The following is a 13,109-nucleotide window of genomic DNA, read 5'->3' as shown; positions in this document are numbered from 1 at the left end:
CTTCGCGGCGGCTCTGATTGGACGGCGGGTCCCCGCGCGCTGATTGGTTGCGTGGGCGAGGCGGAGGGAGCCGTGCGCAGCGGCGTGTGTGGGGCCGTGTGCAGACCCGCGTGTGGCGCAGGCAAGGACCCTGAAAATAAACAGCCGCTACTTCGCAAGCCGCCTTCCCCGGGCTGCGTCCGAGTCTCTGTCGCTGCGGACCCGCTCAGACGCCGAAGGTGAGGGCCGGAAGTGGGGGCCCGGGCTAGGGGAACCGCGGGTGGCCTCTGGACCGCGGCGGACGAGGGGATAGGGAGCGGTGGGGCGGCGATGGCGGCCGCACTTTGGCCTGCACCGTTGCTGCGTCAGGCGGGAAACTCGGCTGCCACCGCCGCCTGCGGCGCGGAGTTCGGGCCTGCCGCAGTCAGGCGACCCTCCCGCCGTCGCTTCCCTCCTAGGAAGCTGGGCTGCCGCGCCTCTGGGCCTCTCCCAGAGCCTAGGCCGCACCCCAGGCCACAGGCTTACGGCCGAAGAGGCCCGGACCTGTGCGCCCTTGGGGCTGAGGTCCTAGGGCTTCGAGGGTCGCCGAGGGAGGGACTGAGGGTCAGTTTGGCGGGAACTTACTGGAAGGAGGCCGGGTGGTGGGAGAAGGCCCTTAGATGTGGATGGGGGGGATGGGATGGGTACTTTCGCAGGCCATGAACCGGGATAGTGGGCCTTCCGGGCCTTGTGACCAGACAAGGTTTCTGGTGGACCTAAAAGGTCCTTGAAGAAGATCTTGTGTTTGGGGTGGCGGGGTGCCCCGGAATGAGGCTTGGGAGCCTTTGGAATCCCATATTATCTGTACTTGATAGCTTTCTGATCTTGAGTTTTTATTGTCGTTCAGATGCTCTTAAGTTAGTTGTCTTATGTTGCCAGTCGAAAAAAGTCTGATAGAACCTGCTTTCCTTGAATCAGGGTGACTTTAGAGGGGCGCGTTAGAAATCCCATTACCAAAACAGCCATCTAAATTTTTCAGACCTCTAAAGCCATAGCATCAGTAGTCTTTATGTTATTTTTTAGGTTAATTAAGCAATTATAATTTGATCTAGAAATAAGAGATGAAGTTTAATTAGCCAATCTCCGTCTATTTTCCATAACGTGAAAACCTATTTTAGGATGGCATAATCGCCCACATTCGGGCTTGGGTGTTGATTTTATTATGGGTAAGGCTTATCCTTGTTGCCACATGTTAACCACATGGCCTCAGCCACAGGGCAGCTCCAAAGGAAGTGACTATGTCTAATCTTGTGGGGGGGGTGTCTTTAAAAAAAAAAAATTTCAGTAATCGTTTGTGCCTTCAGGTAGTGTGTCTCAGGCATTAATTCAGAAGAGCCCGCATAAAGGGTAAGATAATCCAAGAGTCTGCATTTGGCTTTTTGTTATTTTTTTTCTTTTTAAGTAAAAGAGAATTCTTACTTTGCCCCAAATTACAAGTTTTTATAAAAATAGGTGTTTTTCTTTTCCTGTTTGCGTGATTCAGCTTTGGAGAGAAACCAGTTAATCTTTGTATCAATGAGGTGACCTTAGAATTTAAATTAGCAGTCTCATGTTAATCATTTGTCCAAGCGCTACATATTGAGTATAAGGCTTTGAAGGTCTTAAAAAAGATGTATGAAACATAGTCCCTGCTGCCAAGGCTTTTCCTCCTCCTGCAAAAGTTTTTTAAAAATGCTTGTGAAGAATTATTCTGATCAGTGCTTATCAAAACCCTGCAAAGTGCCAGGTAACTAGGTATGTACTGTTTTTAGCTTGCTGAGCCTGCTTTTTGTCTACAAGTAAGCTCTCTGTGTACTAGAATATAAAAGGAATACTTTATTAGCTTCCCGAGGACTGAATTATAAACTTTGAAACATTTCCAAACTGCAGTTACCTTTTGGCAACAGTTTAAAAAAAAAAAAAATGTATTTGTGTACTTACCTATGTATGTCGCATTAGAAACCTAGGGTAAGTTTTCCTTAGGATCCAAAAAGTCCATGTTCTGATACCAAGAGAGGTAATATATCACAAAGAGTCGTGAACACTAAACTGTTTTGAGCTAAATCAGTGGAAAACCAAGGTAAGTCATTTCTTTACACTGGAACATCTGGAAACAGGCAGAGAGGTTTGTTTTTTTAAGGTGTTATAAATTAATTTTGTGATAGGATTCTTTCTACATTTCTTTTAAAATCTGATGATAAATTTACATTGCATGTATATGGGAAAGTAGCAAATTGGTACTTAACAGCAGTAGAACAACATTTGACCGATTGGTCTATTGGCCAAACACTTGCCACAGGGAGATTTTGCTTTCTTTCCTGCAGGAGTGAGAGTTATTTAAAAAAAAAAAAAAAAAAGCTATTTTTCTTCCTAATCTCCTGACAGTAAGTGGAGAGCCAGAAGACTGATGCCAAGGCATCCTGGCCTGCAACGTGAACAGTCTTTACATGCTGCCTCGCTTAATCGAACTCCTGTTCTGGCAATGTCAGATGTACCGCAGTAAGGGAATGCCATTGAGAGATTCCAGTAAGCTTACAGCATTTTCATGTTGAAAAAAACCTGCTGGAATAATAAAATGAGACCATGTGGCCACCGAAATTCAAGTTGTAAGTAGAAGGGTATAGTTACTTAGGAGTATGAGCATACACTATAGTGATCACCTGGAGTGGTTCCATAATTACAAATGAGGGTAGTAAGTAATGAAATCAGGTTGCTAGTTTTTGGGGTGTGTGGTGACACTTCTGGCTTGTAGAAAGTAAGAAAAAAGTCTATCTTGGCTTAAAATTCAGGGAAGCTGTGTGGTGGCATACTATGAATAAATTCAGAGTTACGGCTGTGGATTTTTAAAAGTTCTACTTTGATTTACGTAAGGAGAAATACAGAGCAAATTTTTTTCATTAAAATTAGCATATGCTTTTTATAATTGCTTGCTGTGTGGTTGTAATATTTTTGGAGTAGAGAGTAAATTGGTGTACCCTTCTGTTAATAGCATTTTCTTTATTACTTGACCCTAAGAATTGGTATCAAAGCTCAAAGAATTATACTAATTTGTCTTCATAATTAATATCAGTAATTGTACCACACTTTTGATACTAAGAACAAAGCCAGTAAATTACTTAAATCTAATAACCTTGGTCAAAACTAAAAATACGAGTTCCAGTGAATAAAACAACTGTAAAATTCTCTCTGTCCTAGGAAATACATTTAAAATAAGTAATAGGAAAGCTGAGGGTAAAGATCACATCAGCAAAGTATAGTGGGTATCTGGCTAGCTTTATTGTTTTATATGGTTTTCCTAACACAGCTGTATTCACATTTGCTGTACCCCTAGTTATTTTCCCAAGCTCGGGGTATTCTCGTCTCAGGGTATGTTGACCTAACTGCAGTAAAACTGTAGTGAAGCTTTTGCCCCCTGAATGCACTCACTGATTATTCTTCAATAAGTCCATTTAGTGTTCCAGCATGGTACTGAAACACTTTATATTGTTGTAACAAAAATTAACTACAGACAAGTTCTGCATTACCTGCTTTCTGGCCAAAATGATGGCAAATAGAGTACAATACTAGGAACAATTCTAGGTTCTTAGCCTAGCTTTTGTATTTACTGCCTGACCTTGGTTAATTACAGGGTTTCAAATTGGTTCCATTTGGAACCCCTGCTGAGAATTTGCATTTCTAACAAGTTCCTGTGGTGCTAATGCTGCTGGTTAGGGACCGATTCTGAGAACCACTAGTAGAGCAGTGTTTCTCAAAATTTATATATAAGAATCACCTGGGCATCTTGTTAAACTGTAAATTTGATTCAGTGTATCTGGGGTGGACGTGCAAATTCTCAACAGGGGTTCAAACCAGAATGAGCCAGTATGAAGCCCTGATGAATTATACCTCTTTCTCTCTGCCCTGATTACTTCCGAAGGGCTGTAATAGCTGAATATCTACTATAAGTACTTATAAACATGTTATCTATGATCTTTACAAACCTGCATGTATTCTTGTTCCCATCTTATTGGTAAGAAAACTGAAGATCTGAGACCAAGTCATTTATCCAAAGCCTTACAACTAGGAAGTTCTAGAATCAGAATTTCAGCAAACAGCCTAGCTTTCAATCCTCTGCAGAACTGCCGCATAGGGTTTCCAAAGCTGTAAATCTTCACAAAAACATACTGCCACATCTTTTCTCCTGTGGAGCAGGTAGTGGGTTTGAACCACTCATCTTTCAGTTAGTAGCTGAGTGCTTTAACCACTGCACCACCAGGGCTCCTTCTGTAGCTCATACCACCTCCTTAAGTGAGGTTTATGTCGTAAAAATATGATACGCAAAAACTGAAAATTAGAAACAAATATCTGATTTCTGGTAGTTGAAAATATGAATCCACTTAGAAATCATCCGTTTTTTTCCTCCTCTAGGCCTTTCTCATTCCAGTCAGAAGGTATGTACGAGTTGGGAAGAGAAGAGAAATGAGCGTAAACAGAGTTAGGACCACTCTAAGCCTGCTTTTATATGGCTGTTGGATTGAGTTCTAATTAAAGTCCACCTGTAAGAAATCATTTAATTGGGAGAAATGCAGAAAGGAAATAATTATGTAAGCAGAAGCCATAAACCCTTAAAATGTTCTTTTAAATTGAGTACAAGGAACCCAGTGTAACAGTTTTTACTGCAATTCAGTTTTTATGTTTTCCTATAAAATATATACCACAAAAATTTGCTGTTTCAGCAGTCTGAAGTGTACAATTCAGGAACATGAATCACGTTCATCATGCTGTGCAACTGTCACCACTGTCCATTCCACAAATCCATTTTAATGTCACCCTTTTACAAATAAGGACAGAGGGCTCAAGTGTCTTTTCTGAGGTAACACACCAAGTGGTTAAACTGGGATTCAAACTCAGAGTCACCCATGGTCCTAAAATCTTTGTACTGTGTCAGGATACATCAGTGTAGATATATCAGCGGTTTTTAGCAGCAAAAGGAAGAGAATACATGCTCTCTGGCTGTTCGGTGACACAGTGAAGATACAGTGTTTTGGTTTTCGTCTGAAATTAGTATATATGTTTTGTAGCATTCTGTAAAATAATTTACTGAGGTCTGGTTGCTTGTCAGCTCTTGGAATAATAGGGAAAGCCTTGAACGGCAAGTTACGGACTCTGGCCCTGTTGCTGGCTGTTTTTAAGTGACCTTGGGTGAATGTTTTTTCAGCCAAATGCAGGAATCGTACTAGATAATCTGAAACAGATATTCTTTGATTTTATCAAATTCAGCAGTTTCTTCCTTGTTTCTCCTAGTCTTAGCGTTATTATAGATTGGCAGCCCAAAAAGAACATTTATAAGTGTAGGTTAATGCTGTTTTGGGTCGTTTTTAATTATATTAGCAATATCTTTGAGCAAAAAACCAAACACCAGACCCGTTGTCTACGAGTGGATTCCAACTCAGCGACCCTGTAGGACAGAGTAGAACTGCCCCTCAGGGTTTCCAAGGAGTAGCTGGTGGATTCGAACCACTGACCTTTTGATTAGCAGCCGAGCTCTTAACCACTGTTCCATCAGGGCTCCAATCTTTAGAGCAGTGGGCCTTAATCCCTCTGAGAAGTTGAAAAGTGTAGTCTCTAAAAATTCGTTTGCGCGGAATCTTACCTATGATTCAGGAAGCTGGGAATTCCAGAGAATGAGCCAATCCTTCATGAGTACATAACTGAAAAAACCAGTTGCAGTCGAGTTGACTCCAACTTGTAGCCAGCATTTTTTGGGAGAAAGTGTCCTTCCCAGCTCGTATATCCGCTTTTCTGGAAACAGAATCCACCACCCACAGGGTTAAACTCCAGCTGCCACCATAGCATGGGACTCCCAGCCCCCTGGACACAGCTGTCAGAGTAGAACTGTGCTCCATAGGGTTTTCAGTAGCTGATTTTTCAGAATTGGATTGCCAAGGCACTTCTGGGTGGACTCAAACCTTCAACCTTTCGGTTATAGCCAAGCACTTAATTGTTTGGACCATTATTTTAAATTAATGGTGCAATAACTGTTGTGAGTGGTCACAGAAATTTATGTGTTTGTTAGTGCTTGATGAGATTGGCTTGGGTCTCTATGAGATATACAATTGGTTTCATTCAGTAAATGACTATTAGAAACCCCTCCCTGTAGACTGAAAGAAGCAGTTAAAATCCTGAGTTATATAACTGCTACTAGAAGGATAATTATATGGGGTGCTGTGGTGATTCAAAGGTGAATTACTACTTGGTCTCTGCCCTCAAGGAATGTGATAAAAGGCAGTATGGCAGTGCCATCAGATAGATACTAATAAAGCTCCCTTGGCCTTGATAGGAAGGAGAGTTCCAGGCTGGGTGATGTGGTCAGATTCTTTTATAGAATTGGCATCTGAATTGGCCCGTGAAGGTTGGAAAAGATTGTGACAGGTGGACAGGACAGTACAGCAGAATTACAGCCAGGAGCGGTCATGGAGCAATTCTCCACTCAGATTTTGTCTTACCTCACTGCCTGTAGTTTGCTTAAGTAGTTTCATGAAATTCTCTAAAGATTTTTTACCTAAATACATTTTTGTAACACAGATAACTGCCTCCGAGGGTAGGTAGCATGCCTCCAAAAACACAGCAGGAACCAACTGGTTTAACAGTGTTATTAAAGAGACAAGTCCATCCCAAGGGACCAGAGTGAAAGTATAGAACCAGCTGATTCAGTGTTTATGACGGGCTTGGCCAAGAAGGCAGATTGCATACACATTAACTAAACCCACTGGAAAGATCTCTTAAAAAAGTATGGGTCCTACTGATGATGGATCTTTGGGATGTTAATGGTTAATGTTTTTTCTCTTTAAGACTTACTGCATTTTCGTTTTGCTTTGTTTTTTACCTTAATTCAGAAAACAGAATTATATGAGGCTAAAATTTGCTGATGGACCAACCAAGCATTCAAAACTAAACTTGTTACAATGTATGAAGTTCTGCCTGTGCCACTGAGTTGTGCATGTGTTTTTTTCAGAGTTGTTTAATTACAGTCTTATAAGATGCTTTGTTAACTAGATTATTTTGTATCTAAATGGAGAAATACTGCTTTCTCTAAATGTAATTTATAGTTCATACCCAAATGATCACATTTGTAATCAGCTTTCATTTGAGAGGAGGTAAAGCTTAATATTTAATCTTACGATGTCATTTTAGCTGTCTCCTTTCTAGAAATAGTTCTTTTCCTGTCTTTTATTTTCCCCTTTTACATACTGGAGCTAGGTCCCACAAATAGAAGGAAACAGAAGACAAAATGGAGAAAGGGAAACAGTTCAGGGAAAAAAAAATCTTCGGATTGGTTCATCAGTTCTTGAGTAATTAATTTTAAGTAATATTTATAAGCCAAAGATAAACCTAAAGTTATAACTGCTGACTTTATTTCACTGATAAGCATGCAGTGATTTATTATAACATTCCTTTTCCTTTGTACTTTGCGATTATAAAATAAACGAGGTCCTGTTTTGAAAAAGACAGTCCGAAGGGGAGATTATGGCAGGAGCGATCATTTCTGTAGCTCTAGAAATGCATTCTGAAATATTGGATTGTCCGAGTTCTGTTTGTCTTTTCAAAAAGATAAGTATCTTGTTTACATATTATAGAATATTCAGGATTTGTCAAATTGCCTAGATTACATTGTCAAAGGATATATGATAATTTCTTTGTAATAGTTAAATGTGCTCAAATGATCTGACTAAACAGAAGAAGATGCACAGTGAAGAAAATAGGGATGGAAGGAGGGGGTGCCGTAAACAACTTTTTTCCATTTTTGTATACAATTTTCTGTTTACTTTTTATTGCTAGATTTTTTTTAATAAATACTTTTTTAGTGCTTACATAGCAAATTAGGTTCCCATTTAACAATTTCTATACACATTATTCAGTGATAAGTGGGTTTATGTTATATTTTTCAGTGTGCCATTATTCTCATTCCCTTCAGGTTGTACCGTTTCTAGTACTCTAGTTTTCCTGCCCACTTAACATTTCATCTTTATTTGGGTGTGATTTCTGACCATTTGGTCTCCTATAGTTTTTTTTTTTTTTTAAGAAGCTTATTAGTCAGGGGTGATAGTTTTTATTTTATGATCTGATCTGTATGCCAGTCATTTTTTTTACCTTGACTATTCTCTGGGGGAAATCAGTACCTCATTTAGAATGCTAACATTAATAATGGTGTAAGAACAGTTACAAAGGAAATCTAATATCAGATTCTGTAAAAATACGTTTTTAATCTCCTTCACTGGCTGATTTCAATTAAAATTGCACATTATACATTTGAAACCACTGATTTTACAAGTATCCCATACAGCCAAGTCTGTTTTTCTTTATATGTTCATGTAGCAAGTGCAAGAGTTGATAGATTATTCTTTTGAACATTTGATTCCAGAGAGTTGGAATAAGTGAGAATTGGCATTTCTTCAATGTTTGACAGTGTAAACTTCTTGAAACTAAACATTTTTGGTCACTAATTTAACTCTAACCTAATAAACAGTTACTGAAAGGGTGAGGAGAGGAGAACTTGCCATTTTTCTAAATGCCATTTGGTTTTTTGGGACTTGGGAAAGAGACTGTGCGGCTGATATAGCTAATTTTACTATTCAGTCAGTTTCTGCTTAAAGTTGAAACAATGTGATTTTTTTTTTTTAGCTCGTTTATTTTTTAAAAGCCACTCGACTAGGAGTTTAATCTATAACTTATGAATTCAAGGGATAGCCTCAGTTTATTTTTAGATTGTTATGTAAAGTACAGAATCCGTTTGATTTAGTGAGAGTTTTTAATTTTATTTTAATGAGACCTAATAAAGGAATCTTTTGTGGAATTTCAAATAGCCTTGCTTTAAAAGTAAAATTACAGAAAAATTTGGTAAAGGGGGAGGAATGGTCCCAGTACTGTAGGTGCTGTTATCATTTTGTTGTACCTCTTTCTGGTCATTTTTCTAATATTTTAAAATGCATTTGTCTTCTCTAAAGTTAACATTTATATCCTTAAAAAAAAAAATCCATTCTGTAGAATATCTCAATTAGCAAACATTTGAATGCTGTTGTATAACTAAGGCACTAAATTAGGTGCTAAGGTATGAGAGAGAAATTGTTTTTCTTCACCTGCCCCTCACTCCCAAATTCTATACTATAGCTCCATTGGTTTGGGTTATTCCAATTTTATGAACAGTAAATGACTTCCATTTGCCCAAAATAAAGCTACTGGATTATAACCATGAAAATGTGTTCAGTAAGTTGGACCTGGAATGAAAAATTACTACATCTTATTTCCAGTACTGGATGTTCATTGACACTAACCCTGTAAATCCCATCCCGTCACTCTATGAGTAACTTTATTAATCTGTATGGGTTCATCTTAATGGTTTTAAAGATCAAAAATTGTATGAAAACATATACAGTGTTTTATAATGCTTAATATACATACACACATATATATAATTTTGTTTAGAATGTAAGAATTTAAGCAAGGAGGAGGGCATCAAATCTGGGGTAAACCCATTGCCATCAAGTTGATTCCAACTCGTCGTGACCCTGTGTGTTACAAAGTGGAACTGCACTCCATAAGGTTTTCTTGGCTGTAATCTTTACAGAAACAGATTGCCAGACCTTTCTTCATAGCGCCTCTGGGTGGATTTGAACCACCAACCTTTCAGTTAGTAGTTGAGCTCCTAACTGTTTATGCCACCTAGGGACTTCTCTTAATATATCCTAATTATCCGTGTCAATGCATAAAATTTAATATCTTATAACAGGTATATAATGCCTAGGTATGTAGGCATGTAATATTTTTTCCGAACAATATATTGGCTGACTTTTTCCTCTGGAATAATTTTCTAAACATGTACTTAAAGGGGGATTAAAAGTGAAAAATAATTTCAGGTGGTTTAATGTGTGACCATTTTTAATATTTAGAAGACCTAACTGCAACCATGAGCAGCAATGAGTGCTTCAAGTGTGGGCGATCTGGCCACTGGGCTCGGGAATGTCCTACTGGAGGAGGCCGTGGTCGTGGAATGAGAAGCCGTGGCAGAGGTGGTTTTACCTCGGATAGAGGTATTTTGTCGAATAAAAAAATTTGAAGTATTGCAATATTCATGAATATCAAGACTGGTCTAATTAGCCACGTTCTTTTTTTTTTTTATTTGCTCAAAATAGGTTTCCAGTTTGTTTCCTCATCTCTTCCAGACATCTGTTATCGCTGTGGTGAGTCTGGTCATCTTGCCAAGGATTGTGATCTTCAGGAGGATGGTAAGTATTTAACACTTCCTTTTCATACCCTACTAGAACTAGGAGAGGTGAGCACGTACTGCTGCAGCATAGCATTGGGAAGGATTTTCCACCTTTGAGGCTTTGTATTGTGTGGTTTAGAATATAGCAACACTTTTGTAAAGGTTTTATAGTCTTGGTCTGCTTCTTTTCCTTATTGTTGAAGCCTGCTATAACTGCGGTAGAGGTGGTCACATTGCCAAGGACTGCAAGGAGCCCAAGAGAGAGCGAGAGCAGTGCTGCTACAACTGTGGCAAACCAGGCCATCTTGCTCGTGACTGTGACCATGCTGATGAGCAGAAGTGCTATTCTTGTGGAGAATTTGGACACATTCAAAAAGACTGCACCAAAGTGAAGTGCTATAGGTAAGTTTTTAAAATGTTGTTGGAAGAAACTCATTGCAGAAATTCTTATGTAGATGAGTTTTCTGTAAACAGAAAGACCTTGTGGGTTGGTACATTTGGTGAAATTTCAGATGGGACAGGTTGTTGGCATTCATAACCAGCAACCTATCTGCACAGCAATCAGTGTTCTGCCATGATAGCTTGTGGCTTATGGGACCTGGACAGTCCATACAACTATGGGATCTTAGAACTCAAATATGAATGTTACATTGTAGTAATTTGAAGCTTCCAGAGACTCTTCCCCCCCAATAAAACCAGTTAGCCGTTCTAGAATGCTCTCTGAAAATCTCTAACTAGTACAATCCCAGTTGCCTTTCCATTCCCAGAGACTGTTTGTATAGAAAGTTGTATAATTCATATGTATATATATAACTTTGTAATGTATGTAGAAGTCTTTTGCTTGTTTGTGAATGTGACTACAGTAGACTGCACATTTTGAAAGTGTACAGTTGTATAAGTTTTGACACATACACACCTGTGAAATCTTAGGCATTAATTTGCAAAAAAAAAAACTAATCTTGGTTAGTATTTTAGACTTCATGTTGGTTGATGTCTTATGGAGAAAATTTTAGTTTTATGGCTTAGGCTGTACAATTGAGAGTAGCTCTGTTATGTAATTCCTCCTTCTGGCATTATCTGCCTTCAAGTTTAGGATTAATGGTTAGATTTATTGTTTAAAACAGAAAAATACATGGCTTGGCTTGTGGCTTTTTGTCCTGCAATGTCTGTTGCATTGGTTGTCAATTTTACATTTTCTGAATACGTGTGAAAACTCTTAATTTCTTTTTTAGGTGTGGTGAAACTGGTCATGTAGCCATCAACTGCAGCAAGACAAGTGAAGTCAACTGTTACCGCTGTGGCGAGTCAGGGCACCTTGCACGGGAATGCACAATTGAGGCTACAGCTTAATTATTTTCCTTTGTCGCCCCTCCTTTTTCTGATTGATGGTTGTATTATTTTCTCTGAATCCTCTTCACTGGCCAAAGGTTGGCAGATAGAGGCTACTCCCAGGCCAGTGAGCTTTACTTGCCGTGTAAAAGGAGGAAAGGGGTGGAAAAAAAATCGACTTTCTGCATTTAACTACAAAAAAAAAAGTTTATGTTTAGTTTGGTAGAGGTGTTATGTATAATGCTTTGTTAAAGAACCCCCTTTCCGCGCCACTGGTGAATAGGGATTAATGAATGGGAAGAGTTGAGTCAGACCAGTGAGCCCGTTCTGGGCTTCTTGAAGTGTTCCCATGTAGGAGGCAAAACCAATTCTGGAAGTGTCTATGAACTTCTGTAAGTAACTTTAATTTTAGCATATGATGGCCTTGGATTGTCTGACCTCAGTAGCTATTAAATAACATCAAGTAACATCTGTATCAGGCCCTACATAGAACATTCAGTTGAGTGGGAGTAAACAAAAAAAGACAAACATGAGCGTTAATGCCTACGCGAGAGAAATCAGGATAAAAGCCTAAACAGAAACAACTTCATCACAAGAGTTGATGATGGATATACACGTGGTGATGGCAAAGGTTTAGAACACATTTTTTTCAAAGACTAAATCTAAAACCCAGAGTAAACATCGATGCTCAGAGTTAGCATAATTTGGAGCTGTTCAGGAATTGCAGAGAAATGCATTTTCACAGAAATCAAGATGTTATTTTTGTATACTATATCACTTAGACAACTGTGTTTCATTTGCTGTAATCAGTTTTTTAAAGTCAGATGGAAGAAGCAACTGAAGTCCTAGAAAATAGAAGTGTAATTTTAAACTATCCAATAAAGCTGGAGGAGGAAGGGGAGTTTGACTAAAGTTCTTTTTGTTTGTTTGAAATTTTCATTAATGTATATAGTGCAAAATGCCATATTAAAGAGGGGAAATGTGGAGGACTGAAAGCTGACAGTTTGGACTTTTCTTTTTATACTAACTCAGTTATGTCTTCAGTAAAGAAAAACAGCTATTATAAGGAAGCGTAGGATTTAAATACTTTGGTGTCATTTGTTCTACAGGGGTATGGAATATTTAATACTTCTTTGTAATCCATTATAATGCCTTTTAGCTCTGTTCATCTCGAACTGTCTCTGAATACCATTGCTGTGTTTCAACATTAGCAGATATTTCCTGGGCTTCGTAAGGATATGAAATGTTGGATTCCTTGATTTTCTAGGATCTGAAATGGACCTTAGAAATCATCTGGTTTAATGGGCTCACTTTATAGATGAGTTATTAGAAGCTTAACTTGCTTGAAGGGTGTATATCTAGTTTGAGCCTACAACTCCAAGCGTTCTTTCCATCCCATGCCCCCCCCCCACTAAATTAAATACATTTTGCATATACTTTCCCAACTTCATTTTCCCCTCCACACTGCTGTGTGATTTCTCAACCTGGATTTATTGTGTGCTTTACATCCTCCATGTAGTTTTGGTCAATTTTTGATGAT

General features: G+C 38.9%; 1 protein-coding gene across 4 annotated transcripts; it reads left to right on the top strand.

Annotated features, from left to right (window-relative positions):
* The first annotated feature begins 66 nt into the window (after positions 1-66).
* CNBP (CCHC-type zinc finger nucleic acid binding protein) lies at positions 67-12,564 on the top strand. Of its 4 annotated transcripts, none has more exons than XM_049863156.1 (5): positions 67-218; positions 9,924-10,043; positions 10,167-10,259; positions 10,441-10,642; positions 11,473-12,564. In XM_049863156.1, exons 2-5 carry the CDS (start codon positions 9,941-9,943, stop codon positions 11,588-11,590), a joined length of 516 nt encoding a protein of 171 aa, XP_049719113.1. In that variant the 5' UTR covers positions 67-218; positions 9,924-9,940; the 3' UTR covers positions 11,591-12,564. The 4 variants fall into 4 exon arrangements, with proteins under 4 accessions (XP_049719113.1, XP_049719110.1, XP_049719114.1 ...); XM_049863153.1 differs by having other exon boundaries at positions 9,924-10,064; XM_049863157.1 differs by having other exon boundaries at positions 70-218; positions 10,444-10,642.
* The last annotated feature ends 545 nt before the right edge of the window (positions 12,565-13,109 follow it).

The sequence above is a fragment of the Elephas maximus genome, chromosome 20 (assembly GCF_024166365.1).
Source record: "Elephas maximus indicus isolate mEleMax1 chromosome 20, mEleMax1 primary haplotype, whole genome shotgun sequence".
Taxonomy (NCBI): domain Eukaryota; kingdom Metazoa; phylum Chordata; class Mammalia; order Proboscidea; family Elephantidae; genus Elephas; species Elephas maximus.
Note: the sequence above shows the minus strand (reverse complement) of the source record. Positions and strands in the feature narration are given on the sequence as shown.

Bases quoted from the DNA above. Each gene is read 5' to 3' on its own strand.
- CNBP (XM_049863153.1), top strand. From the start codon at position 9,941: ATGAGCAGCAATGAGTGCTTCAAGTGTGGGCGATCTGGCCACTGGGCT. The intron at 10,065-10,166 runs GTATTTTGTCGA...TGCTCAAAATAG, and splicing joins TGGTTTTACCTCGGATAGAG to GTTTCCAGTTTGTTTCCTCA. The intron at 10,260-10,440 runs GTAAGTATTTAA...TCCTTATTGTTG, and splicing joins TTGTGATCTTCAGGAGGATG to AAGCCTGCTATAACTGCGGT.